Source organism: Megalops cyprinoides, chromosome 6, assembly GCF_013368585.1.
Source record: "Megalops cyprinoides isolate fMegCyp1 chromosome 6, fMegCyp1.pri, whole genome shotgun sequence".
NCBI lineage: Eukaryota > Metazoa > Chordata > Actinopteri > Elopiformes > Megalopidae > Megalops > Megalops cyprinoides.
The window spans coordinates 6,906,554-6,934,488 of record NC_050588.1 but is presented as its reverse complement, the minus strand read 5'-3'; the positions used below and the strand labels follow the sequence as shown (position 1 = coordinate 6,934,488).

The window sequence follows — 27,935 nt, the reverse complement described above, 5'->3', positions numbered from 1 at the left end:
AACCCAGTTGACAACAGTACACAAAGGGTCTGTTTATCTAGACTCATGTCATACAGCCTCAAGTCTAAAGGGATGAAGTCAGTGTGGTTATGTTCATCTTAGGAAATGAATCACTTAGTCATTTGAAAAAGAAGTTCAAATCCACCACCCCAAAATAAGTAAACTATACATCTCAAGGCTGCAGGTGCTTGCTACAGTGGACTACAGCGGCCCCTCCCTGCTGTCAAGTACAACTGCAGCATGCCATAATACAATTCAATACAATTCACACATAGGCTACCGCTTGGCTAACCTCAGTAATGGAAAGCCAAACAGCGCCATGAGGTTACTCATCATATTTCCATAGATATGACACACTTCAAATCATCAGCATTCACCATGAATGGACAGCTTTGAATTTAATCATATGAAAAAGCTTCTGACATCTTAACTCATTTCAAAGACACAACTGGAGGAAAAAAAGCATGTTTCACTTAAAAGCAGGACTGCTCTGAAAAAAATCAGGTATGGGCAGCTCCACATGTCTGAGGGACTGTTCATAACCATCTTCCTTTTGCTTGGAGCCAGGCAACGGAAAATGTACACGGTATACTCCAGGCAAGAGGGAAACATATTTTTTACCCAAAGCAACACTTAGTACAGACTTAGATCAAATATCAACAGCTTATACACAGAAGTCACAGTACTGTACATATATTCTTTTCTTTGACCACAAGACATGTTGTGCAAAGTGATATTTGGAAACAACAGTTAAACAAAATCTTGCTTGTTAGAATAAAAATCACTATATTAAATAAATTTACTCTGGACTGAGTCAGCATGTACCACTGCATACAGAACTTGTGTACAACATAAAAATAGACTACTCCATACAATTACTGGGCAAAGTAGTAAGGTAATTGCTAAATGCATAGTTCAAATGCTTTGAATGGAGAGATTCCCATACAATTTATTTAGTGTTCTGAAAGCTACAAAGCCATGACAGACATCGCAAAACAAACTGCTTACATCCTCATTCCCAGCTTTTTCCTGGGAGAGTTTGAAAATCCTCAGTACAGGGCTTGCAGAGTAGCCACTAAAAACATGTTATCAGTCAAATAATATATTCCACACAACACTAGACATTCAGGGGTCCCAGATGATAGATGAGGCTGCTTTTCTCTTTAAGACCATTGTTGGCTATCAGATTAATTATGGTGAACCATATCAATGCTGGTTTCAAACTTAAAAATTCAGAAGAAAAAGTGAACTTAAAAATGGACATGTATACAACTCTGTAAAATTTGTAAGGTTCCAAAACATAGCTAGATAACACGGCTAAATGAAGTAGTTAAAACCTAGGGGATGCAGGGCTTAGAACCAGAAAAAATAACAAGCCTTAGAGCTAGAGACAAGGAAATACCCAAACACCCCTCACCAAAGCTACTCATCTGGGCATGTGGGTGAAAAGGAGAGGCAGCGGCAGTGAATTTCAAGTGGGGTCCCATTCATTTTGTACCCAATATGTGATGTATTCAGTTCTGCAGCCGGATGTAGTGCAGTGCTGTAAACAGTCACCATCTGAATGCACTTTACTGCCTGGCACAGCTGACACCTAATGGATAAGGTTTAAAAGTACCTTTCTTTACAGTCTTAGTTTTATTTTTGAAAAAGTGAAAAAAGATTGTTCCTCTTGAAAACAGGTGTTCTGTCGGGGGGAGGGGGGGTTTGACACAGGTCAGGTGAAAATGCAATCATTTGAGTGAAGGCTGCATGGGCGAATGAAAAGCCTGCCCTTCATGCTGGGCGACGCCCAAAGTTCTTCCAGTGCGAGCAGCTTGGTAATTCATGTGGAAGAAAGGATTCAAATCTGAGAACCTTCCATTCCCGATCAACTAGATGCTAGTCCATTCGGAGTAGTTTTGTTACTAATGTGCTTTATAAATACTTCTCAGCCAGTCATGCACAAAATCTCTCATCATTTCACAGCCCCGTCATGCTCAAAAAGCTGAAAACCAGTCTGTGGAAGATTGCCATTTATGCATTCGCAATAAACCTACAGTCACCTTGTATCAAAGTCCTCCCCAGTCCGAAAACAACTAAATATAGTTTTCTGTGCATCTCTGTGAGTGCTATATGGCAGAGCATGCCTAATCCAATAGACATAGTGCATAGGTTAAGGTTAAGTCGACTACGAGTCTCCGATGTGGTCGCGAGTCCACAGTCACAAGTGAGGCTGACTCGTAACTCGGAAGTGTCCGGAGTCTCCATTTTGACAGAGTCAAGGTCCCCACGCGTGGAGCTCCTCCAGGCCGAGGCGTTCTCAACACCAGCAACCGCTGCGTCAGGAGAGCCGGCTGCTATAGTGCTGAACCAAGGGCTCTGGAGTTGAGAAAAGACATGCAATGTGCGATCTTCGCCGTGAAGTCACACTTCTGACAGTCTCACACTCTCAGCGCGGTGCAGTGATTCTATACACTGCCGATTTATTTAAAAAAAAAAAAAAACAATAACAACCACAAGGAAGAGTTTGTGAGTTCGAAGTGAGTCTTTTTCAAGGTACTGGACATCCCTCACTCCACCTGGATGTTCCGAACCAGAAGACCCCTCTTCACTCCTCCCTGCAGCATCCGAGCTCCTAGGCTGTTCCCTGCCACCCCATCACTGAGAGAGATTGGGGGAGCGAGAAAGAGACACAGAGAGGGGATCACAGTGACTGACTATTAATCGCTTATAATCAGTTCAGAATCACAGTTTATGATCAGTTCAATGATTGATTAACTTTGCAGGATTTAGATTCATATCACTGAAACTTGCCTTCAGCAAAAATTGTTTATCCTCAAAATGGGGAACAGTATTATGTATTATGCAACCTTATATTCCCTTATATACCTCCAAATCTTATAACCTCACATCAGGTATTTGCTATTTTCTCAGTGCAACAGCAGCAGCACATGAATAAACAAATTCCAAAATCTACACACCACCACAAAGCACACAAGCAGTGTGATGCACTATACTGTTGCAGGGCCACACGCCGCCCTGCTCTGCACTTACACGCCACTGAACTTTCTCTTCTTGGCTTCAGGCTGTTCTGGGACCCCGATCTTCTCCCTCCTCTCCGCTGCTCTGTCTCTGTATCTCAGCTGCGGAAAAACCAGGGGGTGAGACGTCAACAGCGCTTCGTGGCAGTAAGCGGTTTCAACACCAGCGCGTCCGACAGCGTTCCACCGGCACCGTGACATCAGAATACCCACCTCCCCCTCCCCTCTCTCTGCCCCATCCTGCTCTGCCTGCCGGGACTTCCTCTGCTCCAGGTTTTGCTGTATTGGGTGAAAAACAGGGAGTTAAGGACAGACATTAAGGACGCATTTCTGTTTAAACTCTTGTGTTAATATATGGCGTGTGTCCGATGGGGCTCCAGTTGCACTGACCTTGTGCAGCTCTGACAGCTGCTGGTGCCTGAGCAGGGCCTCCTTGCTGGGGAACTGCCTCCTGCACAGCAGACAGGCCAGCTTGGACCAGTCCGTCAGCTTCTCCTCCTTGTCGACCCCTTTCTCCGCCCCTGCCTCCTCCTCACTGTCGCTCTCGCCGCTGTAGGCCGCCACCAGGCCCTGGGGTGGGCTGCTCCTCTGTGAGGGGGGGTGGCAGAATCGGAAGAGGTGAGAGAGAGGCCCCGCGTGTGATCGCCCACATGAGAACACAACTCCCTTCCTGATTTTCAGCAGTGAGTAACGATGTAGCTCATGAGTAACAAGGTAGGGGCAATTATTAGGAAGCATTAATACAGACAGCTTGGTGAAATGGATACTCAGCAGCGTGAAGCCGATTTAAACAACAGAATTTAAATTTAGATCCCATGAGCCACTGTCACTCACACAGATATAAAAGCACACGTGCATGCACATATGCTCTCCTCACCCCTCTCTCCTCGGCACGCTTCAGTTGGTCCATCAGGGTCTGTGGCCGTTCGGACAACGCACCCTGCACAGAAGCAACAGTGGTTTACTCAGCAGCGCTGCACTCAAAACTCAGGTGCCCTGAAGGCGTGCACGTGTGTCAAAGTGTCAGAGCGTCATGTAGAGAGACCTTCTTCTCCAGGATGGCGTAGCCAGCGTCGGCGCTGGCGGACTCTCTCCTGTCGTCGAGCCGGCCGTGGGCGGCGGGCCGGGCGTGGCCGGGCGGGGACGTCGCAGAGGAGAGGGTGGTGGAGAGGGAGCGTACGTTCTCCTTCTGTCGGTTCAGGCTTTTTGCCCACCTCTCCATGTCCTTGGCTATCTGTGACAGAGGACACATGGGGGATGAAGAGGAGTACAGCCAGCAGACGCGCCACCGTGTTTCTGTATCAAGCCGAACGGCTGAAGCTACGTGGAGCTGGAAGGACTTAGACAGGATGCCTCCTGGGAAAACCAAGCTGCGGCTGGAAGTGGTATAGATCGGCCAGCAGAGGGCACTCACGTCCCTTAGCTGAGACATTCAACTGGGGTCCTGCTTCACTGTGGTTATGAAATATATTGTACTCAAATCATGGTCACCGTGGTCAAATCCCCAAATGAGATCTCCACAGCTGGCCACCTAACCATCTTCCACAGTCATCCCTAAAGGTTGTGCAGTCCTCTGCCTTCCCACCCAACTTGATTCCCCAGGTCAATGCTGTAAATGAGTAATGAGTTCACTTTTCTGCTTAGATGAAGCTTGTCTTAAAATAAAGTTTTGCTTCATGCTAACTAAAGGAAAATGCACCATAACCTTTTCTGTGGTATATACACAGCGTTAAAAAATGACTATCACATTTCTCTTACCACCGACCACCACATGTACAATAATGATATTATATGCAATGCAAACTACCTCATGTGCAATGTAATGTGCAATAATATAGACACTGTGTACACTACACTTTAATGCAATGCAATGTAATGCAATAATATGGCAATATGTGCAATAACTCATATGTGTGCAACAGAGATTATAGGGTAACAGTTGTGAAGTATATTACAATTACATTACAATTTCAAGTGTATTACATGACATCGCTACATACTCTTGCTAATTGTTCCCGTCAATGCACAGTTTTTTTTTTTCTTTTTAGACACTCCTCTTATTTAACATGTCGACTACCACGAGTTCCATTTTGAAGTTAGATGCAGGCGAAGCATGTTGTGTCTAGATAATTACACCAGTGGAATTCTGTACAGTGCTCAGTACAGTGCGGTAAAGCTGTGTACCTGCTGAGCAGTTTTGGTTTTGGGCTTGTCCTTCTTGTCCTTCGTATTTGGAGCAGAGCCGGGAGGGTTTGTCGATGGATCCCCTGAAGAGGTGTTAGTAGTCTCCGTAGAGGTTTGTTGGGGTGCAGGGACATAAGTATGCCTCTCCCCATCCCAGTACATGTACTGCTGCGTGTGGGAGTTGTAGTAGTACTACAACGAGAGATAGAGCAGTTAAAATAAAGATGTACATACAACTGTCAGCTTCCACACAACTGTACTTAGGCTAATTAATGACAATTCTTTTTCATTCATATTATTATCCCCCTACTAATACTTAACTAATACAAATGTAGATGGGGAGGCAGAACTCATATAACCTGTATGTATATATTGAACTGAAATGAAATCGGATCCGTTACATTGCTCCCTTTCATTGCACATGTCCGGCCATCAAATAAAAACATGACAAAATCTTCGTCATACAACTGACAAGCACATACCATGGTTATTTATCAGTGCCTGATTTTCTGATCATATTTCCAAGTTATTTTCTATGGCTTTAGCCCAGGAGTATGTGTGAAGGAAATGCCTTCTGTGTGTCTGAACAAGGCTTCATAGATGCCCCTCAAGGATCTGCCTTAGGACCTCTACTCTTTACACGTAAATGACTTGACTAAGTAAATCAGTACCAAAGTAAGTCAATTTGCTGGTGACAGAAACCTCAGGGCAGAACCAAAAGATTTGGAAATGACAAAAATAAAATGAGAAAATAAACAACTGTGGCGATTTCTGTGTGCTGTACCTGGGAATTGGCATCATAGTAGAGTCCTGTCAGGGGGTCATAATAATAACCGGAACTCTCGTCATACTGGTATGTGGACACATCCGGTACAGCTAGAAGGACACAGAGATGGACGTTAGAGTTGAGTGGAAGAAGATTCTAAGCCTGAAATGAGCATGCGGGAAGCAGACGTGTGTGCGCACGTGTGTGTGTGCACGTGTGTGTGTGCACGTGTGTGTATGGGCGTGCGATTACACACATCTCAAACACGCACGCGTGCACACACATAGGACCTGAACGTACGGTATTGCTGGTACTCCATGGCCGTGCCAGGCGTGGCTGGCTGGCTGGGGGCGGCAGGCTGGGGCTTCCCAACAATCTCGGCTTTCTGGGCTGCAGGGGCCTGCGTGTACAGGACAGCCTGGGGGACCGGAGGGAAGGGAGAAGGAAAGGACAGGTCACGGCCTGCAACGGTGGACTTCAACCTGTTTGGGTCATCTGTGGGCCGGCATGTGTGCAAGCATGGCTGTGTCTGTGTGCCTTTGAATATTACCTACTTCTTTGCTGGTTGGAAGTGTGTGTGTGTGTGTGTTTGTGTGTATGAGCACAAAAGCAAGAACAGTCAGCTGTTTGTATAATTTAAGTTGCTGTTATTAACACTCAATACCATTCGCTTTGGATTTTGTATGCTTTCCCAGATTCCACTTAGATTACAAAATGCTTCTAATAAATCAGTTCTCAGAAGGATGATGCAATCTACTTTCTTTACCGGAACATACTTAGCAGGTGCCTGCCCTTTGATTTAAATCCACTGGGGGAAATTCCTGTGTAAGCAGTGGGCAAGTAGCGTCAAGCAAGGAATAGTTAAGTAGAAACAGTGTGTTCTCCGGCTGAATTTCCAGGTGCACGAACACATTCTACTATGTCCACAAGCCCTCTGGCAAGTTCCAGTCTGCACAAAAAGGTACTCGGGGCCTTAAAAGTACAAAAGTACTGGCACCACTCATTCCATAATTCTGCCCATAAGCCATTATGTATTTGTGTTCAAGGGATATTCATGTAACACCACAGAGCTACTGAATGGGTGCATCATGATAAACATCAACACGCACACATTTTTTTGTTCCACGGATAACAGCTGTATAGCTCATTATTCACTCCTCTGTGCTTGGTAGGTTCATGTCAAATATGATGAATATGATATGAATTACTGATGGAACAGACACACAGAATCCATGGCTGTGGGTGTCATATGAAATCATAGCACAAACACGAGTATTTTCATTTTCTTCATCCGAACCTGAGGTGAAGCCTGTTTGTTTTGCTTTAATCACACTCAAGCCACACCTGGAAACTGGCCAGCGTACTGCTGGTCTGGGTTAATATGCTGCAGAAACCTCTTCAGCTTGCTTCAGGTCCTGAGGGCCAATAGCACAGGCCGGCGGAAGGCGATGCAGCCGCCGGCTGGGCCGCCGCGTCCATTTTGAGGAGGCCGAGCGTACCTGCGCGGACTGTGTGGTGGTTGCCGTGGTGACCATCAGCGTCTGCGCCTGCGTGAGCTGCGCTGCGTCCACTCCTGGCACCTCGGGCTCCGCCGCCGCGGCTGCAGCTGAGAGAGGCACGGGGGTCATTAGAGGACAGGGACACGGTGTTCATTATGCGTCCTTTGCATCAGGAATGTGCCCTGCACGTACAGCGCTGCAGGCAAATGGCAACATAATTAGCCAACAAAAAAAGCCAAGGACATGTGATGCTGGATACCCATTACAAGGAGTGGCTGACTGCAGTTAAAGGACACTGCAGTTGGCTCTTTTTTAGTGTGAAATAAGTAAGGATTTATTTCATACTGCTACAGATGCACTGAGCGGCAGCCTTGGAAACTGGACTGCAAGGCCAATCCCCATATTTTCCCTAACACATGTACATCCAGACAGACTTCCACTTAGACATATTTTCCTCATAAGGGCAACATGACTGATTTGAGTGTAAAAGTACAAATAGCATTAAACATACTTTGACGATCATGCGCTTGGTGCATACATTGTGTATGATTGTGTATTTTGCATGTCTTTGGCACAGCTTGCTTAAAAGCTGGTGAATAGTAGTTTTTTTTTATATTTTGGAAGAAAATATAATAACGAACCAAAAGACGAACAATACTTGCATGCTGTTCCCACGCTATTGAGTGGGAACACAAGAATGTGAGTCATGCCCCTGACTCTAGCCATGTTAATCTCAGAACACACACATTCATTTCCCTTCTCACCTGCAGTTGCGCCTCCGTAAGCCCCCATGAGTCCAGCGCCGGGGGTGGCAGGGACGGCACCGGCTCCTGCCACCTGCCCTTCGTAGCTCTGTCCCTCAGTCCCCAGGTACTCCTGGCCCTCCTGGCTGTAGGCCGCAGCTGTCGCCCCCTGCTGGTAGAGGCCATAGTCGCTCGTCTGGGATGCTGCCGCAGCACTCTGTGCCGTCTGAGGAAGAGTGGGGATGAGTGTGGGAGGGGAAGGAACTAAACCAGTTTGGACTGGTACACAGACAAATGCAGGTGTCACGCTTTACAAACCTGCGGACTGTAAGGACCGCCCGATCACTCAGTTACAGTGGTGGTTCTAATCTCTTCAAATCTGTAATCTGATTTTCAATCTAGGAAGTTTTGATTTGGTTGGATTTGATTTGGTATGAAATTGCCACTTACCAGTAACTCTTAAATTGATTTAGACTTAAACAGTCCTAATCACAGCACTGAGGTATCCGTGCAGAGACTTACACTATGTTCAGACTACAGCTAAAAATGGCCCAGTTCTGTTTTTTTTCACCCTAACGGGAACCACTTTGAAAGTGTGAACAGCAAAGTAGTCACACCTTTTCAGTTTTGATTTGGGCCATATGAATACGTTGGAATAAAGTGGATATCCACCTAGCACAGCACCTGTGTGTGAACGCTCAAATTGGAACTGAGCACGTTTAACGTGTCCCAAATGACTTTTATGTCACTGTGCACATGACGGATTACCCGTCGTTATCATTTTGCATGACATGACAGACGTGACATCGTTTGTAGTTGTTTATATGCACATCTGGGACATTTCGGAAGTATGTTCCCACTGAGATGGGCGCCACTTTGAAACATGAAGAAGAAGAAGAAAAAAAAAAATCGGACATAAGCAAAATTTTGGAACTGAGCGTTAAATCCTGCCGTCTGAATGTAGCAATAGAGGCATCTATAGCAAAGGTGAGTGGGTACAGGTGTACTGTGATGAAGGTCAGGTGCAGGTGTGTAAAGGCGTGTGTGCCTACCTGTGTGACGGCCCACTGTGCTGCTGCAATGGCCGTGCTGGCAACGGTGGCTGCGCTCACCCTGCTGCCGTCTGTCAGGAACACGTCTCTGTGGGGGGTGGGAGTAGGGGACACCAGAGTTACACAGGCCTATTCAACACGGGCTTGTGTGGCTTTACTACCAAGGCCACAGGATGTTTTGGAATACAGAGGGACAGCTTCATCCCCCGCTGACTTAGGGCTCTATTTATATAAACAACATCCTCTGAGATATGCTCTTCTGCGACAATCTCATGGCTGACCCTTTGATCCCGAACAGGTTTAGCTTGAGACCACGCAACTCTTGCACAGGGTCCAAAGTTCACACCAATCATTTCCTCTGTGGCAAATGTGCTGTAGGTTTCACCCAAAATCGAAAGAGGTGAGGCCAAAGGCGTATGTTCTCTGGACGTTGCAGGGATTTTGTAAGGGATACCACGAACAGTGAGGGGAAAGTACCGCTTGGAGCCCTTGGCGAACTCCACGACGATGATCTTTCCGTCGATGGTGAGCGGGGGCTGCAGAGCCTGGAGGATCTGGAGCAGCTGGGAAGCCTCCTGGAGGACAGACAGAGGAGACGTCAGTGCTACACTACTGTTTCCAGGGTCATCTTTCCTCAGCTTCCCTCAGCAATGATCCACATAAAAACTCTGCAGGTCTGGTCCAACCCTGAGGGAGACTTCTCGATAAATTAAAACAATGAAAAAAATATTCTGAAACAATTAACTAACAATTTTTTGAGCCCACATAAACTGTATTTGTGAAACACAGCATAGATGTAGTAGTGCCACAAGGAAGTGCCTTTTGATGAAACCGTGTTTACAGGTGTAGCTTTATTTTCATATTTACAGTGTGGTAAGGTCAATTCAATTTTCCTGTCTTCCTGCAATGCCAGTGTGTGTATGTATTTGATGCAGCCAGCATAGGTATATCCGCTACTACTATTATTATTCTACCCTGATACCAATCCCCAAGCACACATTTTTAAGTTTGAAGTAGCTGTAGTCAGAGGATTACCTCTAATAATGCCTGTTTTTCCCCTAATGAAAAGACATTCTGTCATTTTGATACAAATGTATCTTTTCTTTCACAGCAAGCCATCACCATATTCTATGCACAAATGGCACTCTTAACTGCCTTTGATCTTCACTGTGAAGTCACATTGGGTGTCATAACAGGAGCAGAGCAGTCAATACACGGTGAGGAAACGCTGGCAAACTGAGTAGGTGAAGCCAAATGTGGGTGATAAAGGAGGTGTTCTGGGTCTATCTCAGTGCGATGCATCGCAAGCCTTTTGCAGTTATGAGGCTGCGGTTGAGGCTACGAGAGGGGCCCGGCGCAAAGCGGGCGGAAGCGGGGTCTCACCACGATGGTGCTGAGCTGCAGGAAGGCGAAGCCCCGGTTGAGCTGCGTCTGCTTGTCCTTGATGAGGCGCACGTTGGAGGGGGAGAGCGTGGCGAAGGGAGCGAGGGCGGCCAGGATGGACTCCAGCGCGGTGTGCGGGCCCAGGTTCCTCAGGATCAGAGCTGAGAGACGGGGAGAAAGGACAGGGTGAAGGGCTCCACGTGGGGGTGAGGGGAGTGGTCAGAGCATAGATGCATAGATGCTTACCCGGCCAAATCCCTGGCCAACCTGCCGACCCCTATGCCCAGCTGATGCCCTAATGAGTTGTGCAACTGTGGGCGTCCTGTCATTGCTGGCAGATGAAATGGCTAGTTTCAAACTCGAGCTATAACCTGCGCTCAAGACGACTGTCTTGCTGACTGAGCCACTCAAGAGTGTTAACTTAAGGTAAAGGCTGATGTGGGAAGCAATTTAACTGGCACATGAACCTAGTATCTATACCTGCCACTGGATGAAATGAACGCTCGAGCAAATGTTTGTCCAAGCGCTTAATAACACCTAAGTACTTCATTGTTTTTTTTAGGTTTCTTCATTTTCAAATTGCTGGGTCCGCTGCATGCTTCCCGGCACCCGTCTTGGCTGTTTGACAACAGAGGTTGCAAAAGGACAAGAGATACTGGTAAACGGAGGGACGGGGCAGGAGCTGGAGTACTCACTGTCATTGGCTACCTCCCCGGTCTGTGCTGGCACCCCTATGGGCAGCACCGGGGCTGCGGGCGTGTAGATGGTGGGCAGGGGCAGTAAGCCTTGCACAGACTCCTTCAGGTGGCCCAGGGGGACCTCCTTCTGCACCAGGGGCAGTTTGAGCTCAGCCTCTGGGGACAGAGATTTATGTGCAATTCAGACATACTGGGGGGGACTCCTCTGATTACAATACAAATAAAAGATGTTAGCTTAAAAAAAAAAAAACTGATCCCATGGAAATGCTGGTACAGACTGGAAGATTTCAAAGACTTACTTCCACGAGTTATTTCAAAATGATCAAATGCCTAAACTCTGGTTATTTCATACAAATATGAGTGCGAATGATTTCTTTTAAAAAAAAAAAAAAAGCAGTTGAATAATTCATCATTCTGCAACATCATAACGAATGAGGGAGACAGGAGTCTCAGCAGTGAATTTTGTATATGCAATAAACTGAAAACATAGCTATTTTGTGCCTAGCAAATCTATTTGATTGAATTATACGCTGAAGAGAGAGAGCTTTACCTGATTTGGGGACACCGCACTTGAAGCACTTCTCTCTCCTTTTGAAGTTTTGTACTCCACACTGCCAAGAGATTATGTTCTTCATTAATGGGTAATGCTGGGACCACAATACAGTATAATACAATATTTACACAATACAACTGCTTTCCAGCCTCATCAGATGATGATTTCGATGGCCCTATGACTACAGCTGTGTGCATCTGCCTGTACCTTGTTGCAAAGCCAGTCCTCGTTGGCACGGGGCTTGGGGTCGCTGTAGTGCATCGACACTCTCTGCCCGAGGACGGTCAGCACCCTCTGAAACAAACCGAGAGAGAAAGAGAGAAGGGGGAAGGAGAGAAAATACAGAAACGGAGTGAGTGTCAGGGGCGGAGGGCGGGCACACAAACTCATAAGAGAAAAGGCAGAAAAAAAAGAGACGAGCTGGAGAGGTTGAAAACGAAGGAGAGAGAGAAAGAGAGAGAGGGTCAAGAGCGAGAGAGAAATGTGACCTTTGGCTCTGAGGGACGGGACGGAAACACTGGCCTTGTGTGCCACTGAGAGACGTGTGAGAGAGAGAGAAAGAGAGAGCGTGCGGGGGATCACTCTCTGCGGCCCGAGACCTCAACCCCCCCCTTCTAGGGGAAACCTGGAGATGACTACTGCTCCCCCCCCAAACCCAAAACCCCAAATCCCCTTCCCATCAGGCCACCCCATGCCCCAGCACCCCCTTCCTTCCATCAACCATACAGAGCTGAAATAAGAAACAGCACAAAGCCACTACGCACCACTGAAAAATTCCCCAATAAACTGCCCTGGAAAAGGCTCTCCAAGGCCTTAAAAATGGGTTTTAACCCAAATGACCATTTTGAGATGTCTTTTTAAACTGGAGCAAGAATAAGTGGACACTGTCGGGGAGGCACCCCCATTGCCTTAAATTTCACACCTAAAAAGGCATACCTTGGTCAATGTGTGAAGCAATGTGCTACTATGCTATTCGTGGCTTATAACTCTGTGGACCAGAACCATTTTGGGCTCATCGTGCCTGTGCTATGCTCTACCGGTGCTGAAATTACTCCACAGATGAAAATGTGATCAAAAGGTTCTTAATCAGGACTCTTACTACTCTCGCTCAAGAAACTTATTTGACTGAAAATGCACTACAAAGAAAAAACCCAGAAGGGGAATTCATTTAATTTGAGTTCAGAAGCAAGACAGCACTGCTGCATTCACAAACTCATTTATCAACGCTGTAATTCCTTAAACTCCCTCCTAAACACAAGCTGGCAGCCAGCGTGGTCTACCCAAACAAAGAGATGCGTGTGATTCAGAGTCCGAATCACGGTCAACCCCTAACCCCCCCATCCACAAATGGAAGGAAAGCCCCCCTCCAGCCCCATGGTAAATGTGGTACAAATCCCAGCTTTGACGGAATGTGTGTCTAATGGAGGAAGAGTGGAGGGGAGACCTCAAATTTAAAAAAGGGTAGAGCGAAGAGAGAAATACATGGGTCTGGGCAGGTGTTTGTAACTGTGCATTTGTAAAGATCCAATGGCGTTGGGCATGGGTTTACTGTATTTATCCCACAGCACATGCCAGCAACAAAGGCAATTAATGATGTAGAAAATGCCTGGCTACCGGATGCTCGTCAGTGTACGGTCCTGCCATTTGTCCCACCTCACTGTAAATTTAATCATACTCCCCATAAATTGCATTTTACTCTCAGAAAACCAAAATACCCTACAAATAAAATATGAATCCAAGCGTTTCCAAGCATAACAAGGGACTGAAATAGGGAACAGTTGCCTCCTGGCAATGTGGTTCACTGACAGACTATTGTGGCTGTTAGTCCTGTCTGACAGAAACCGCACTGTAAGACCGTCACTGGCGTATTTGTTCTTGTGTTCAGGTAAGCCTGCACTCTCTGAAGTTTGTTGGGCCAATGGTAGTGAGGAATACATTCTGCAATTTAGAAGAAAAAATTCAGCGTGTGCTCTCATGTGTGTGTGTGTGTGTGTGTGAGAGAGAGACAATGTACAGTATGTGCGCACGTGTGTGTGTGAGCAGTGTGAAGTGACCTGGTTGGTCTCCATCCAGCGGGTGGCCTCCTGCAAGTGACTAAACTCGACGAAGGCGAATCCTCGGCTCTGACCTGGAGACACAGCCGCCGGGCCCACAACGACAGAACAACAACAACAACGCAGTGAGGGGTTAGTGCTTTCAAATAAGAGAGAGAGAGAGAGAGAGAGAGAGAGAGAGAGAGAGAGAGAGAGAGAGAGAGAGAGAGAGAGAGAGAGAGGGAGAGGGAGAGGGAGAGGGAGAGGGAGAGGGAGAGGGAGAGGGAGAGGGAGAGAGAGAGAGAGCGAGAGAGCGAGAGAGGGAGAGGGAGAGAGGGAGGGAGAGAGCGAGAGAGGGAGGGTGGGAGAAGGGGGAAGGGGGAAGGGGGAGGGGGGGAGAGGGAGGGAGGGAGGGGGAGAGAGAGAGAGAGGAGAGAGAGAGAGGGTGAGAGAGGGAGGATGAGGGTGAGAGAGGGAGAGGAGAGAGATGGTGAGAGATGGTGAGAAAGGGAGAGGGAGAGAGAGAGAGAGGGAAGGGGAGAGAGAGAGAGGGAGAGAGGGAGGGAGGGAGAGGGGGGTAGATAGTGGGAGAGAGAGGTAAAGACACAGGGAGGGAGAGAGGGACAGAAAGAGTGAAGGAGGGAGGGAAAGGGAGGGGCAGACAGACCGGAAGCGAGAAAGGAAGGGACAGAGAGGTAAAGAGGGAGAAAGAATGAGAGAAAGAGAGAGAGAGAAGAAGGAGGGGGGGAGAGAGGAAAGAAAAAGAATAATTGAGACAGTGAAAGAGAAAAAAGACAGGGGAAAGTCAGAGTTCAAGAGAGGGGAAAAAGAACAAGAGAGAGAGAGAGAGAGAAAGAAAGAGAGACTGTGCCCTAACCACCCATCCACAGACTGAACATTTCCTTCCAGTCTCACCATGGACATCGTTCACCCCTACTTTATGCTCACACAGAAAACTCATTCCTCTGTGCAGGCAGAGACATGTCCTTTATTCACTCAAAATGTTCGCTCACAGACACTGACATACAAAGTGGAGCTCACAGACAGACAAGCAAACACAGTCACCCTCAGAATATTCTGTAGACTTTTACCGGGTCACACAACTGAAATCACATTCGCACATACAAACACAAACACACGCACTGACACACACACACACACACACACACTTACTGCAACATACAGTTTCATATGCCCACAACAAGCACTCATCTCAGACTAAAGGGAGTTCAGATCAAAGGTAAATTACACTACTACAGTTCAAATGCATGACAGGTGCATGAACAAGCCTTCCAAATTTCTCACTGTCAAAAAGAGAGAAAGACACACACACGAAAAAGTAGGGGAGAGAAACACTCCCTTAAAAAAAAATACTTACACTGGTGCGGTCATTGTGACAATCTGTGAAGGAATTCTCGGAGAATTCGAACGGACAGAGCTAGCGAGATGTGTGTGTATCTGGCGGGCAGGCGTGCCGCTCGAGTGGAAAGGAGTCAGGCTGGTGACAGAGGTGCCGAATGCAGGAGGTGGCGGGATTAGTGACAAAGGTGATGCAGCCGCTCCCTGAGAGGGAGGGGGGCAGCGGTGGGGTGGGGGGTGGGGCGGTGTGATGTTAGGGAAGCGCCATCAGAGAGCCAGAGGAACGGGAAGGACAGAGTGGAGGGGTTGAGCGTGAGGAGGAAGAGAAGAGAGCAGGGGAACTGTGAACCCCACTGTTGCGGACGTGTTTTGGAGAAGGGGGTTGGGGGATGGGCTAAGGCGGGTCTTCTGTGGAAATGAGGTACCCTGCTCTGAGAATGAGACACGAGCTTGTGACTCCCAGAACTACTGGGAGGGGGAAAGGGGGGGGGGGGGGGGGAGGGAAAAGGTCCTGCACTGGGACACAGGGGGAGTTATGGCGGACAGACCAGGAGGCCCCTGGGACTGTGAGCTCACCTGAAGACTTGTTCCTCATGAGGCGTACCTCTCTGGGCTGGATTCCCTGCTCCTGCAGCTGGGACCGGATCTGGGCAAAAGAAAAAAAAAAAAAACAGAGAAATCAGAAATGATTAAGATCACCTCCCTACTCTTTCAGGGACAGTCAATGTTATCCCTGGAGTCCCGGAGAAGCTTCTGCTTTTTGTACCATTTGAGCTCTTAATTACTTAATTGTATCTGTTGTTTACATGTTAAATTAAAGCAGAGAACTCATGTTGCCACTGCACGGTCAACCGCAGTAACTCAGCAGTATAATTCATCCGATTATGCGATCGTGAGCTCGGAGAGAACGAAAACCAGACACCTCCAGCACCTTCAGGGCCAGGGCTGCCTATCCCTGCTGAATATCCAGGCGAGACACACTGCGCGTATCAACGTAAGCCACTGACAAACTGCTTTCCTGACTGCAAACTACCGCAGGAGAAAGCCGAGAGGTAGTTTTAGTTTGTATGTGCTTTTGCTTAGTGAGCTAACAGTTCAGTATGGCTGACATGTAACTTCAGTTAGAATGCCTCAGTTTAACGCTGACACGGCTAGCACTGGCACATGCAAGGCAGTCTACGTTAAACCACAGTAATAATACAATACAATTCTCCAAGTTGTAATATACTTACATAGACAACTGAGGCATTATACATTGGTGACAGGAGTTTATACTCCTATATGCAGTATTATTGCTACTATTACTGTTGTCACAATAACAAAAATGTCAGTGACAGTCTCAACAGTTCTTACTGTTAAAATTTTTTCGTACTCTTTTCTACTTTTTTTTTTCCACACTACAAGTCCCACAATGCACTGCAGTGGAATGAACACCAATTAAAGGATAATCAACATCTCCACTGATGTCATGGTAGGAACATGCAAGTGCATAAGGAGCCGCTAGAGGGTGCCGTAGCAGCAGCGGGCAAGGGGGCCCTGACCAAAAATACCCACACTGCCCCCGGTGGAACAAAGCCACTGTGGAGACACAGTGGTTGCCTGCTTGCTTTGATAAACTTAACTGATATCTGTGCACATTCCTAACATTTTTAGTCTTGAAAGCAGCAGTGTCATTACTGACTTCGTTGACGGTTGCGTTGGGCGGCAGCATCCGGAGCATGATGATGTTGCTGGGCCTCTGGCCCTGGTCCATGTCAGCCCGGTAGTCCTGGTCTCGCAGCTCGGGGTCTGTGGGGAAGCCCGAGGAGGACTCCTCCAGCACAGCTTCCTGTCCACCGCAGTACGGCCGGTCTCCCCGCTCCACACTCCCCCGCAACGGCTCCGGGAACTCCTGACAGCGGAGACGGAGAGAACGAGAGAGTCAGACAGAGAGGGGGAGACAGACAGACAGAGAGACACAGAGAGAGAGGGGGAAGAGAGAGAAGGGGTGGGGTCATTATTCACCAGACTGATGTACCAGCTCACAGCTGAGGACCGCACACGTAGACCTGCTATGCTAAGTGGCATCACATGGATTTTCATCACTGTTTGAGCTACCTGTGCTACTTTACTTGCATACAAAATTTGCAGGAAAAATGGGTTAGAAGATGAACTAGTTTTAAACTGCAAGTTGAGTTTCCCTGAAAAAAAAAAAAAGATATGCTTCAAAAATTGTACTGATAATCAAAAACTGAACACTGATAACTGAAGTGCTTAAGACTGACAAATATTTAACACATGATCAGAAATTAAATGGAATTAATTGATTTTGTATCTTCAAAATATTTAAGCATGAACAACTATAAATTGACAACAATATAGTATTAATCACAACGTTCAGTGATGTTAACATATCCTGCCAATACTGATACTGCAGAGACCTTGCAAGGATAATTCAAGTAACTGTATATTATAATCCTTCCCTACAGCTGGGAAAAAGACAGAAGGCTTGCTTCGTGTTGCTTAGACTGCAGCCTTCATGATAAGAAATGGAAGACTTCCTTCCAAAAGGGCATTTTCCATTTTTAGCTGCCCTACATTCTTAATCCCACACACTTTAACATAAATAAATACATCAAACAGGCATTTTTACAGATGAACAGGCACGGCTTGCTGACATAAATTCACTGGCAAACATTTAAAGGTAGCCACATACGCTAAGCCTCAACACACACTAAATACCTGTCTCTTGTCTGGCCCCCTTGAATATTTTTCCTCCTCTCCTCTCCTTCCACCGGGATAGTCATCCTGGCCAGAGGGGGCGCTAGCCTCCATCCTGCGCCAGCTTCCTTCCTCTTCCAGTTCACCTCGGTTGTTGTCCTCCTCAGAATCTGGGTAAACTCCACCTGCTCCGCTGTCCTGTAGGCCCCTGAACCCCCGGAAGTCCCTCCTGTGGCCTTCAGGCTCCCTGTCGTAGTACTCTCTCTCAAACTCGTAATCCCGCTCGTCCCGGCGGAACCTGGAGTGGGGCGGCTGCGGGTGCGGGTGGGAGTGGGGGCCGCGCGGGAACTCCTTCCCTGGCCTGTTCTCGTCCCCTCTGACCCCCCTCTGTCTGAACCCCAGCCGGTTGTCGGGGAAAATGGGAGAGTTGAACTCTCTCCCGCCTCCTGCCATCCGGTCGTCTCTCCGGTACGGTCTCTCCTCTACGCCCCTGTCCTCGTAGGCCCCGCCCGGCTCTCCCTCTTCGTGCCCGTACCCTCTATAGTCCATGTCTCTGTAGTCGTGCTCATCCAGGTCGTTTCCGTAACGACCCATGCGGTCACCCCGCCCTCCCCTTGAGTCAGGGAAGAAGAAAGATTGCAGTGAGAAATTAATTCTCTGCATCACAGTACTATAATGTCAAAGACACTGAAGCACCCAAGGGGAAAAAAGCACTTTCCTAATAAGCAGTCTGAAAACATGCAGATTCAAACCACTTGCTTTAGTCACCAGACTGAAATAGTCATTTCATTACTCAATTCTTTCCATGTCCAAATGCAAAAATAAGTGCAATGGCTGTGAATGGCTCCACTTTGTAAAAGCACAGACTACAAAGCAAGGAGGCAACACTGGAATACTTCAAGTAATAATAAAAATCTTCCAGTATGGTGTGAATGCCGGCAAACATTCGGTACAAAGGGTCCAGGCACAGATGAATTCACAGGTATCATTATCAAAAATTTGCTTTGAATGAGCAGCAAAGGGAAGGATTCCCCCAACACTAAACTTAACACTGATACAACTGAGTACTTTTTAGATTGGCCTGCAAACTGAAGCTTTTTTCTTGAAATCTTTTTCTCCTCCTCACAATTTGCCAGAAAGACCCGTGGACATCTGCTGCACCATAATCTGATACTGTGATGCTGAGCAACTTACTCTTTGAAACCCCTTCCCAAAGGTGGTTTTATGGCTTTCAAAACAATTGCCTGACAAATATCAAGTCTTAATGAATGTTAATATAAGTCTTACAGAAATTTATAATGCAAGGTAGCAGATTATTTAGAACTATTATTTAAATGCCTGTTGCTCTAAATGTTACAGCTACAGGTCATTCTCTTTACATAGACATTTTCATTCATTTTAATACGCAATTTCACCTTTTTTTATACAAGTTTTAAACCACTCGAAGCAACTACTCAGTAAGTACCTCACTAAACAACAACTGCACATGTATTAAGGTCACACTGGCAGTCAATATGAATGCCTGTTAGCTATTCTATGGTTACATACATACTCATACACAATCCTTGACCAACAGTAGTTATAAGAGGACTATACATAAATATCAAAACACCTGCACAAGGCATACTACAACTACTCATTTTCATACTGTAAAAAATGATACTGTTACTAACAACTTGACCTTAGTTATCTTACCTGAGGGACGAGTCATATACATAATTTAAACACCATCCACTGTTACTGCTGGCTACTTTTGAATGACATTTCTTAAGCGATTTGTATGTGTGACGCAAGGAAATACTCAGGTAATGTTAGGTGAAGCTGAACCGCCTATGGGTACAGTTCTACTATTAAGAGAGAGCTTGAGTTCCTGAGAGGTGTGAAAGCATTAAGCAAGTAATTGACAGCACCTCTGCTGCGATTAGGTTATTAAAAGACCAGTCCCTCTGGGACAATAAAACGGTTGGCATGGACGGAACAGCACACAGCACTGCTGTATAACTGCCAGTAGGCCTGGAAGGCAAAGCCGAGTTGTGCAAACCGAATTCACTCACCTCCTTTCATAGTCCATACTCCTCCTTGGCTACACGGTGACTCCCAGTACAGCAAACTCTACTGCGGCATTTACACACCCTAAAAAGGAGATAAGGTCTATGAATCAACCGGTCCTTGTATTTCCACATGAATGGTTTGGATATCAGTGTAGCTGCACAGCAGGACGGAATGCGATACATCAGAAAAGGAAATGAGTGTGCTACTGCACAAAATACACTCTGACTTTTAAAATTTGACTTTTAAAGTGTTATGCATTTCATTGTTGGTCTGCTATGTAACAGTATGAGGGTTTATCTTTTCCAAGATTTTTATGGCTTTTTGGTACACAACCTTGTACAGATCCTTGGCTCCTACATCTCCCTCCCAGAAATCACAATCAGAACCTTTACAAACCATTTGCCAAATTCTTATGAAATGGGCATGGATTCATAAAAGATCCTTGGAGTAACAGAAACGATCAATCCAACTTAAATCAGTGAGATTTGCAGGTACAGTCATGTATTTTATTGCCATGCATCAAGAAAATCTGTTAAAAAAAAATAAATAAAACAAATATTTAAGCGTTATCTTTCATAACCTGTTGGTTCAGCCTACACCTTTGCATTGTGAATCAATAAAGGGCTAACAGAGCCACAGATCACTGCCATCACAGACAAGCCTGGCTGATAGGGAGAGGGGTCACAGCCAAAAACTGAAAATGCCCAGACTTCATACTCACATTATCACTCTAATATTATATGATGCTTAGCAGATGCTCTCATCAAAGAGTAATGTACATGGCGCACAACTCTAACATGGTCTCCATTTACACAGCTGGGCATTTACTGGGGCAATTCAGGTCAAGTACCTTTTCCAAGGCTACGACAGCAGTGGCTCACCTGGGAGCCAAACTGACAATGTGGGTTAAGCACTGCTCCTCACCTCTTACCACACCACTGCCCTGTGTTAGGCCTAGCTAAGGCCAAACTAACTAACTAACTAACTAACTAACTAATACAATCTCATCTTCCCTGCCACAATCTCTGTGTACCACATTTATTTACATAAGCAATCAGTAAACATAAACAACTCACAGCTGTATTGATTTACAATAAATGACAGCAAAGACTTTTTAACGGTTCAGTCAAGACATCTGGAAATTTCCATTTTCACAAGCTGCAACCCCATACTGCCACGATTATTCCAATGTGCTTACGGCCAATTCCAAGTCCTTCCTTAAAAAAGAAAGTGGTCTGTCTGAGCTTTACTCTGCGGCTCAACAGGCAAAACTGACCGAATATGATATGCAGATAAGGTGTATGAATCACACCCACGCCACCTCTTTTCAGCTCTGCTGTTACATTGTTTGTTATTCAAATAAATGAGCTGTTTATGCGCTAATACAGTAGTTACTGCTGAATACCGACCTCTTGGTTAGTATCTGAGGACCTCAAAATCCTCATGTTTGTCAAAGATGTATAGCTACACATGCAGTGAATTTGAAATGCAGCTTCTCAAGAGACAGGCTACACACCTGCCAACAATGTGACACACAGGTGAGGATTATGCCAATGGAGAAATTGTCACCATAAAAGTGGTCTTTAAACTGATACAATCATTTTATTAACATGAAGAGACATTTCACAAATTGAATTCAGGGCAACACTAGTCAGCAGCTAAAATAATCCTATTTCATATAAGCTGTTTCAACTTATTGTCCAATGTATGGTTATTGAATAGATTTGATTCCCACTGAGTATGAAATGCTCCAGGTCTCCAAACAAATTTTCATAAATGCAGAGACACAGACCTCCTTCAATGGAACCATCTGACTGTCTGTATGACATTAGGGGTACGCTCTAGAGAGAGATCCTCTACATCAACATCCGATGTGTGATCAGCTCATTCCAATACGATAGCAGTATTTCGGGAAGCTTGTTTTGAATTCAGGTCTCTGGGAGCTGTGCCTTGTGTCCTTCCTGTTGTAGCAACACAGTTACCGAAGCGAGCAAGGATTGAGCGAGAGTAAACACAATCGGTGCTGGGAAGATATCACAAAGCATAGCATCTTTAACCTTCATATGTACGTGCAATCTGTGCTCCCATCTCCCTCATGGCTTTATAGCCAGTTCAATTAAGTGGATCAGGATGAGTGTCACTGGACCCCACTTTTTCATTCTGTGACAGCCTCTTAGCAATTTAGCATCTGAATGCTTTTAAAGTAAAAAAAAAAAAAAAAAACTCTTAAGCTTAAAAAGCTTTGGCTTCGGCTATTTATTTATTCTTAAATAATGCGAGATGCTCTCAGAGGATACAAACTGTGGGAAAAACAGTATGGGATGCTGACTATTGTAGTTATTTCAAATCAACAAAATGCAATTTCACTACAATTTCCTGGTATATGTGAAAGGTCACTGGTATAGGTGATGGTAGAAATGCAGTGAAATTCTTCCAGGACTGGTGGGCAAAATGCTTTATTTGTTAGCGTCTGCTTCACCACCTCCACTGTTCATTAAGAAAAAACACAGATACACTTTAGTTACAGGGTAACTGTAATATCAGAAACAAAAATGCCATGGTCTGATAGTTAGTTTTAACCTTTTATCATGCTATTTGGATGTATCAAGGCATTCATACTATGAACCTACTCAAAATATAATCCAAGTAACTCCGGTAGAGCTATACAACAAACTGTCTTCACAAATTCAGCTCTCAATAACAGAAGACAACTTTGTAATATGTTGTCACATACTAGTATAGCACTTCCTATTCTTCAAAAATTTCAATGAGGTAATGTAAAGACACACTCTATCCTTTCAATTGAAACCAAAGGACACATGATGTTAGTATCTTGTAATGATTACATTATATTTTACTACAATGTTGTTTAAATAATGCAGAATGACAGAAAAATCACACAAACTGTAGTTCAGAAAGTGTACATTTAGGAGCAGGACTTTCAGGTATGAATGAACCAAACTGCATGAACAAAATTCACAGGAGGTAAATCCAAAATCTCCAATTATCTCTACAATATCAACAACAGCAGTTCAGGTAATTCTGCAGACCTTTCAGCAATCTGTGTAACTACTAATCATAAATGCCTGCACTTAATACTAGACATGCCCTGGGGATCACCTGGAGATCTGTGGTTGAAATGTTATTATAATGATCTGAAAGTTCTCTCCAATGTGACTGGCACGACAATTGAAGACCAGGTTTTGCTCTCGCAGCATGAACAGTATTCTCTGCTTGTGACAGCAAGCCAGATCGACAGGTTACCTGATTGAAAGCTAAATTATTAGCTGTTAGTAATATTACTCATAACAGTCATTTATAATATTGGTTGCAGAACAGACCTAAGCTGATGCTGATGCTGCAACTATTCCAGCTTGCAAGGGCAACATGTTTAGCTAGATTTTTTTGATATGGCATCCTAATGTCAACAAGTGGTAATTTTAAGAGCAAACTTATTTGAGAATAGCTAACGTTAGTTTAGCTAGCTGCATCAGATACGTTCACGTAACGTCAGCCCTAGTCTCATTTCATCTAGCCATCTAGCTCGTCCGTTTATCTGTGCCGAAGATGCTACGGTGTTGCATTATCTGGAAACAGCCAACATTGAGTGGGTGTGAGTAAAATCGTTTACAACAGAGAAACCTACTTCGTTAGCTGGCGAGCTAGCTAGCTAACCAGTCTACCCAACTTAACGTTACGTATTTGACAGCAACCTAGCGTTAGATCACATCACTGAAATAGCAGCCAAACTGTAGCTTGCTAGATTCAGTTCTTTACCTACAACACGCCTGCAGTTTTCTGTTTAGTCAGTAACTCTAGATAGCAAGGTAATGTTAGCTTTGAATAGACAAGATTGTTAAAGTGTATCACCTAGCTAACATAGCTGTTAGCTATCCAGATAGGTGACTAGAATTTAACTGTAAAACCGATACTTGGCAATGTTAGCTATCACTACAAACGTCGTCAGCAACTGGGTAACCTTTGTGAACTTATCTCCAAACAACCAGACCATCTCCATTTCCTAACTTGGTTACCATTATGAAAATAAAAAGAAAACATGCTTTCCAAGGAAGAGCAGGATTGCTTGATTCAGGGATATCATACCTGATCACAGAACCATCCTGCAATGCAAGAATACCTGCTTGCTGGCTAGCTAACTACGTAGCTCTCTAGGTAGCTAGCTACAACACCAGCTAACGGCAACGTTATCCTCGCGATAACGTGAGTTGTATTACGATAACAGTTCACGATTGCAACAGTAATGGGCGTGCAAACCTTACCCGTTTGAGGCTGCATGCGGCGAAAAACACGAAAAAAGAGAAGATCAACTTCAACTTCATAAATTTCCGTTCCCTACAACTACTAAGGAAAGCCCTCCGTCCTAGATAAAATGGCCACTGAATCGACAAGGGAGTGTGCGAATTTGACTTCAAAGATGTGATTGGTGTATAAAATTGAGGCTTACATCTGCGGTGACGGCAATTGGACAGTCAAAGGAATCGCGAGCGGGCGTATCCGCCCATTTCTGTTTCGCCGTCTGCATTATTATGCTTACCATCGATTGGCTACAGAAGGAGCGAGCGTTCTTTCCCCCTGGTTCCTGTTGGACCTAGGGAAAAGAATCCGGGGTGGTTCTGGGGTGCTTTGCGTGCCATCTAGCTTGCCGCTTACCATTATGCGTCCTGTTCGCATGGTAGTCGTTTTCCCGACGTCTCACTTGATGTCCCGACTTAGGTAAACTAGTACCGCTTGATAAACTTTAGCCACACGGGCGTTCCCCTTGACGGTAGTTTCAACGCGCTACCTTTCGTCACAAGACGCTCTCAATACAATTTACATCACGAGAAGCATGTAAATGATGCTCCATTGCATTAGGTGTTGACCGAAGACCATCACCGGCATTTACAGTAAATATGCGACTGCTTGCTAATAAGGAAGAATTGTTTCATTCCGTCATCAGAGGCGCAAACACCCGTGACCTAGCTGCTAACTTGTATGGTGCATTGCAGATCTGGGACTTCTTCAGCAGTGCACAGCTCTAGATAGAGGTTACTGATTTAGATTATGTTCATTTAGGCTTATGTGTGGAATTTGAGCCCTGTAAAGCGTTTTCCCAGAAATCTTGGGGCTGATGTTATCTCGAAGATATCATCGACGTCTGCATTTTCGTTAGATGTTGGTCTGTCACCACTGACAAGGCTTCTGGCTGACTCTGAGATTTACATGGTGTAGTACCACAGCGTGTTACAGAAACGTAAATTCTACTGATGTCTCACTGCACCACCTATGACAATAAATACTTGTAATTTAAATGCGTATCCTTTGATCTCTTACATTTTTAATGACCACTTTCTCTACCATAACCTATTTATTTACTAATATGTTGATTTATGCAAGATACTGAAAGGCAAATGTATGTTTGCAACGTGTGTGGGAGTTTGGTTTAAGGCTAGTCTAAGGGGGTTTAAGGGGATAGGGATAACTTGGTATTGCAGCCAACAGGACACCTACAACTGCTCTCTTGTATGTGAATCTATGTGTTGCTGACAACAAATTAGGTCCAACTGACATGTCTGTACAGACAGAGCACATCTGTCCTCTTATATATAAGCCTTATACAGTGGTTTATAAGGTTGTAACAGAGAGTGATGGAGAATGCAACATACAGGTCTATGCCACAGCAGGCTACCCAAGACATTGATCAAGTGCCTTTCATGCAGTATGACTCAACAAATGTCAATACTAGATGACAGTGCTGTGTTCTGTTTTAAAAATAGCAAGCTTTATTCTGTTTCAAAAATAAGCATTCACTCCACAAGCCTGCATCAAAACACTAAGGTCTATGAAATAAGCCGCTTCAATTAACTTGATTTCAACTTACAGTGACTGACTAAAAAGCATCTATTAAGTACTGTATGACAGATAGCATGGATAGACACCACATTTTTGTTGCCCTGCATAAAAATAATACAATTACAAATAGTTTTTAGTTATTAGTGTCAAGTAAAATATTTTTGTTAACATTTACTAGAGAAATATTGGATTAATATGCAGTGCAAAGGTTTTCAACAAGCTTTCTGTATGTAATTGTTATCAATCAAAAATGGAATTACAGGGATACTTCTGAAAATGTCTTAATTAGTGTACACACAAATAAACACACGCACATGCACACACATACATACACACACCCACGCAAACTTTACATGGCACTGTGTCTTTGCCCATAATAGAAATGACACATTAAGTCGCATAATTCTTGATGTTGCACTATGCAAATCTGTGATTTGTGTTCATCAAAAAAAAAAAAAAAAAAGAATTCAACCTTACCAAAGAAAGAATCATGCTTATCAAAACAAATCCTTGGATACTTCTTTAACGAGTTTATTTTTTTGTCTGCTTTGAAGTGTATAAAATTCTGACTGCATTCACTGAGACGCATTTCCATACAGTTCCAATAACCTCATGTACCTCAGAATTTGCCTCTCTCTTCAATTCACAAGGCATAGAGAAAAACAATGTATAAAAGGAAATGACAACACCATCATAATTACCCTAAAAACAATTTATTTTCAAAGTACTTTTAAAAGCAGACTGAGGAAATTCCAAGATGCATTTTTGTACAAAAGGTTATCTGCATCAAGACACTCTTCGATCTTTTCCGTTTCTTTCATACAACACTTTATGTACGATATTGTCATGTCATTACCAATTTATATATTTTGAATTTTTTAATATATTTTCTTTTTTAAGGTAAGGTTTTAGATTTTGCAAAGGAGGAATAACTAATTTAGGACAAGCCAGTAGAATTTCACACGGTTAAATATACAGTACAAGAGCAAATAAAGAGACAACAACAAGTCATAATAATAATAATTATAATAATAATAATAAAGATAAAAAGGGGAAATGGAGGGAAGGATGGAGGGAGAAGCAAATTTTTATACATGGGAGTGAGAGAGTGACACCCCGCCCTGGAGCAAGCCTGACACACAGGCAAACACCTAATTACTGAATTTGCAAAACCTTTCTGTACTAAATACAAAACACTACCCCTTTCCAAACCTCATATACACTGAAGGTTTCTGTAGGTCCACATCAAGTGTGATCTTACTCAAATTAATCTATGTCCCACTCAGAGTCCAACCAAACGGTCGAAACCAAGCTAATCAATTTATTTAAAAATCTACAACACACAAACAAGCATATAAAAACACTCTCACAAAATGAATTAGCATTGCCTTTTTTTGTATTTTTAAAGTGAATTTTTATACGTAAATGCAAATAAAAAAAGTAGATATTTAAATAAATCAAAAACTGCTGGCTGGTTCAACTAACTATTTAACTGGACTACCGATAGTCTTCTTGTCCAGTTAAGTATTTTGCAATGACAGCAACTATGAGAGAGGGTGGAGAGCCAGACAGGAGAGTCTGGGAGAGAGGAGAGGTTCCAGGAACACTTCCAGAGTCTATTAAGAACATAACAGATCAGGGGCTTGTAAGGAGGAAGGATCTGTCTGCCCAGACACACATGCACTGCGACTCTGACACACATAGAAAATGACACTGACTAGACAGACCACACTTACATATCTACACAAACAGGCAAACCGATACCCTGAAAGTTTACCAGGAGACACGTGTGGTCCAACGCCTTGCCTGATGCACTAAGCAACCTTCATCTTAGACAAATCAAAACTCAAAACCAGAGCCATGCCAGAGGGGAGAGGGAATCTAGAGTGTTCAAGACCAGGCACGACACAGTGCTACATACACTATAGGCCACAGGCAAAATTATGCGACTAGTCAGCCTGGATGACCTGTTTGCGTCATTAACCTCATTGTGGTCATATATTTTCACGTAACAAATGTTAAAATGATTAATCATTT

The 27,935-nt window shown here is 44.6% G+C and overlaps 1 protein-coding gene across 1 annotated transcript; it reads right to left on the bottom strand.

Moving 5' to 3' along the window:
• Positions 1-793: 793 nt before the first annotated feature.
• Positions 794-24,434, bottom strand: rbm10 (RNA binding motif protein 10). The gene is made up of 23 exons (XM_036530737.1): positions 24,326-24,434; positions 20,048-20,126; positions 18,015-18,606; positions 16,975-17,184; positions 15,870-15,939; positions 13,956-14,029; positions 12,109-12,195; positions 11,899-11,959; positions 11,346-11,504; positions 10,651-10,811; positions 9,745-9,842; positions 9,268-9,355; positions 8,237-8,441; positions 7,473-7,579; positions 6,274-6,391; positions 5,992-6,083; positions 5,208-5,399; positions 4,069-4,257; positions 3,901-3,963; positions 3,414-3,611; positions 3,237-3,302; positions 3,037-3,125; positions 794-2,643 (listed from the first exon to the last, which is right to left on the bottom strand). Exons 2-23 carry the CDS (start codon positions 20,062-20,064, stop codon positions 2,553-2,555), a joined length of 3,027 nt encoding a protein of 1,008 aa, XP_036386630.1. The 5' UTR covers positions 20,065-20,126; positions 24,326-24,434; the 3' UTR covers positions 794-2,552.
• Between the last annotated feature and the right edge of the window lie 3,501 nt (positions 24,435-27,935).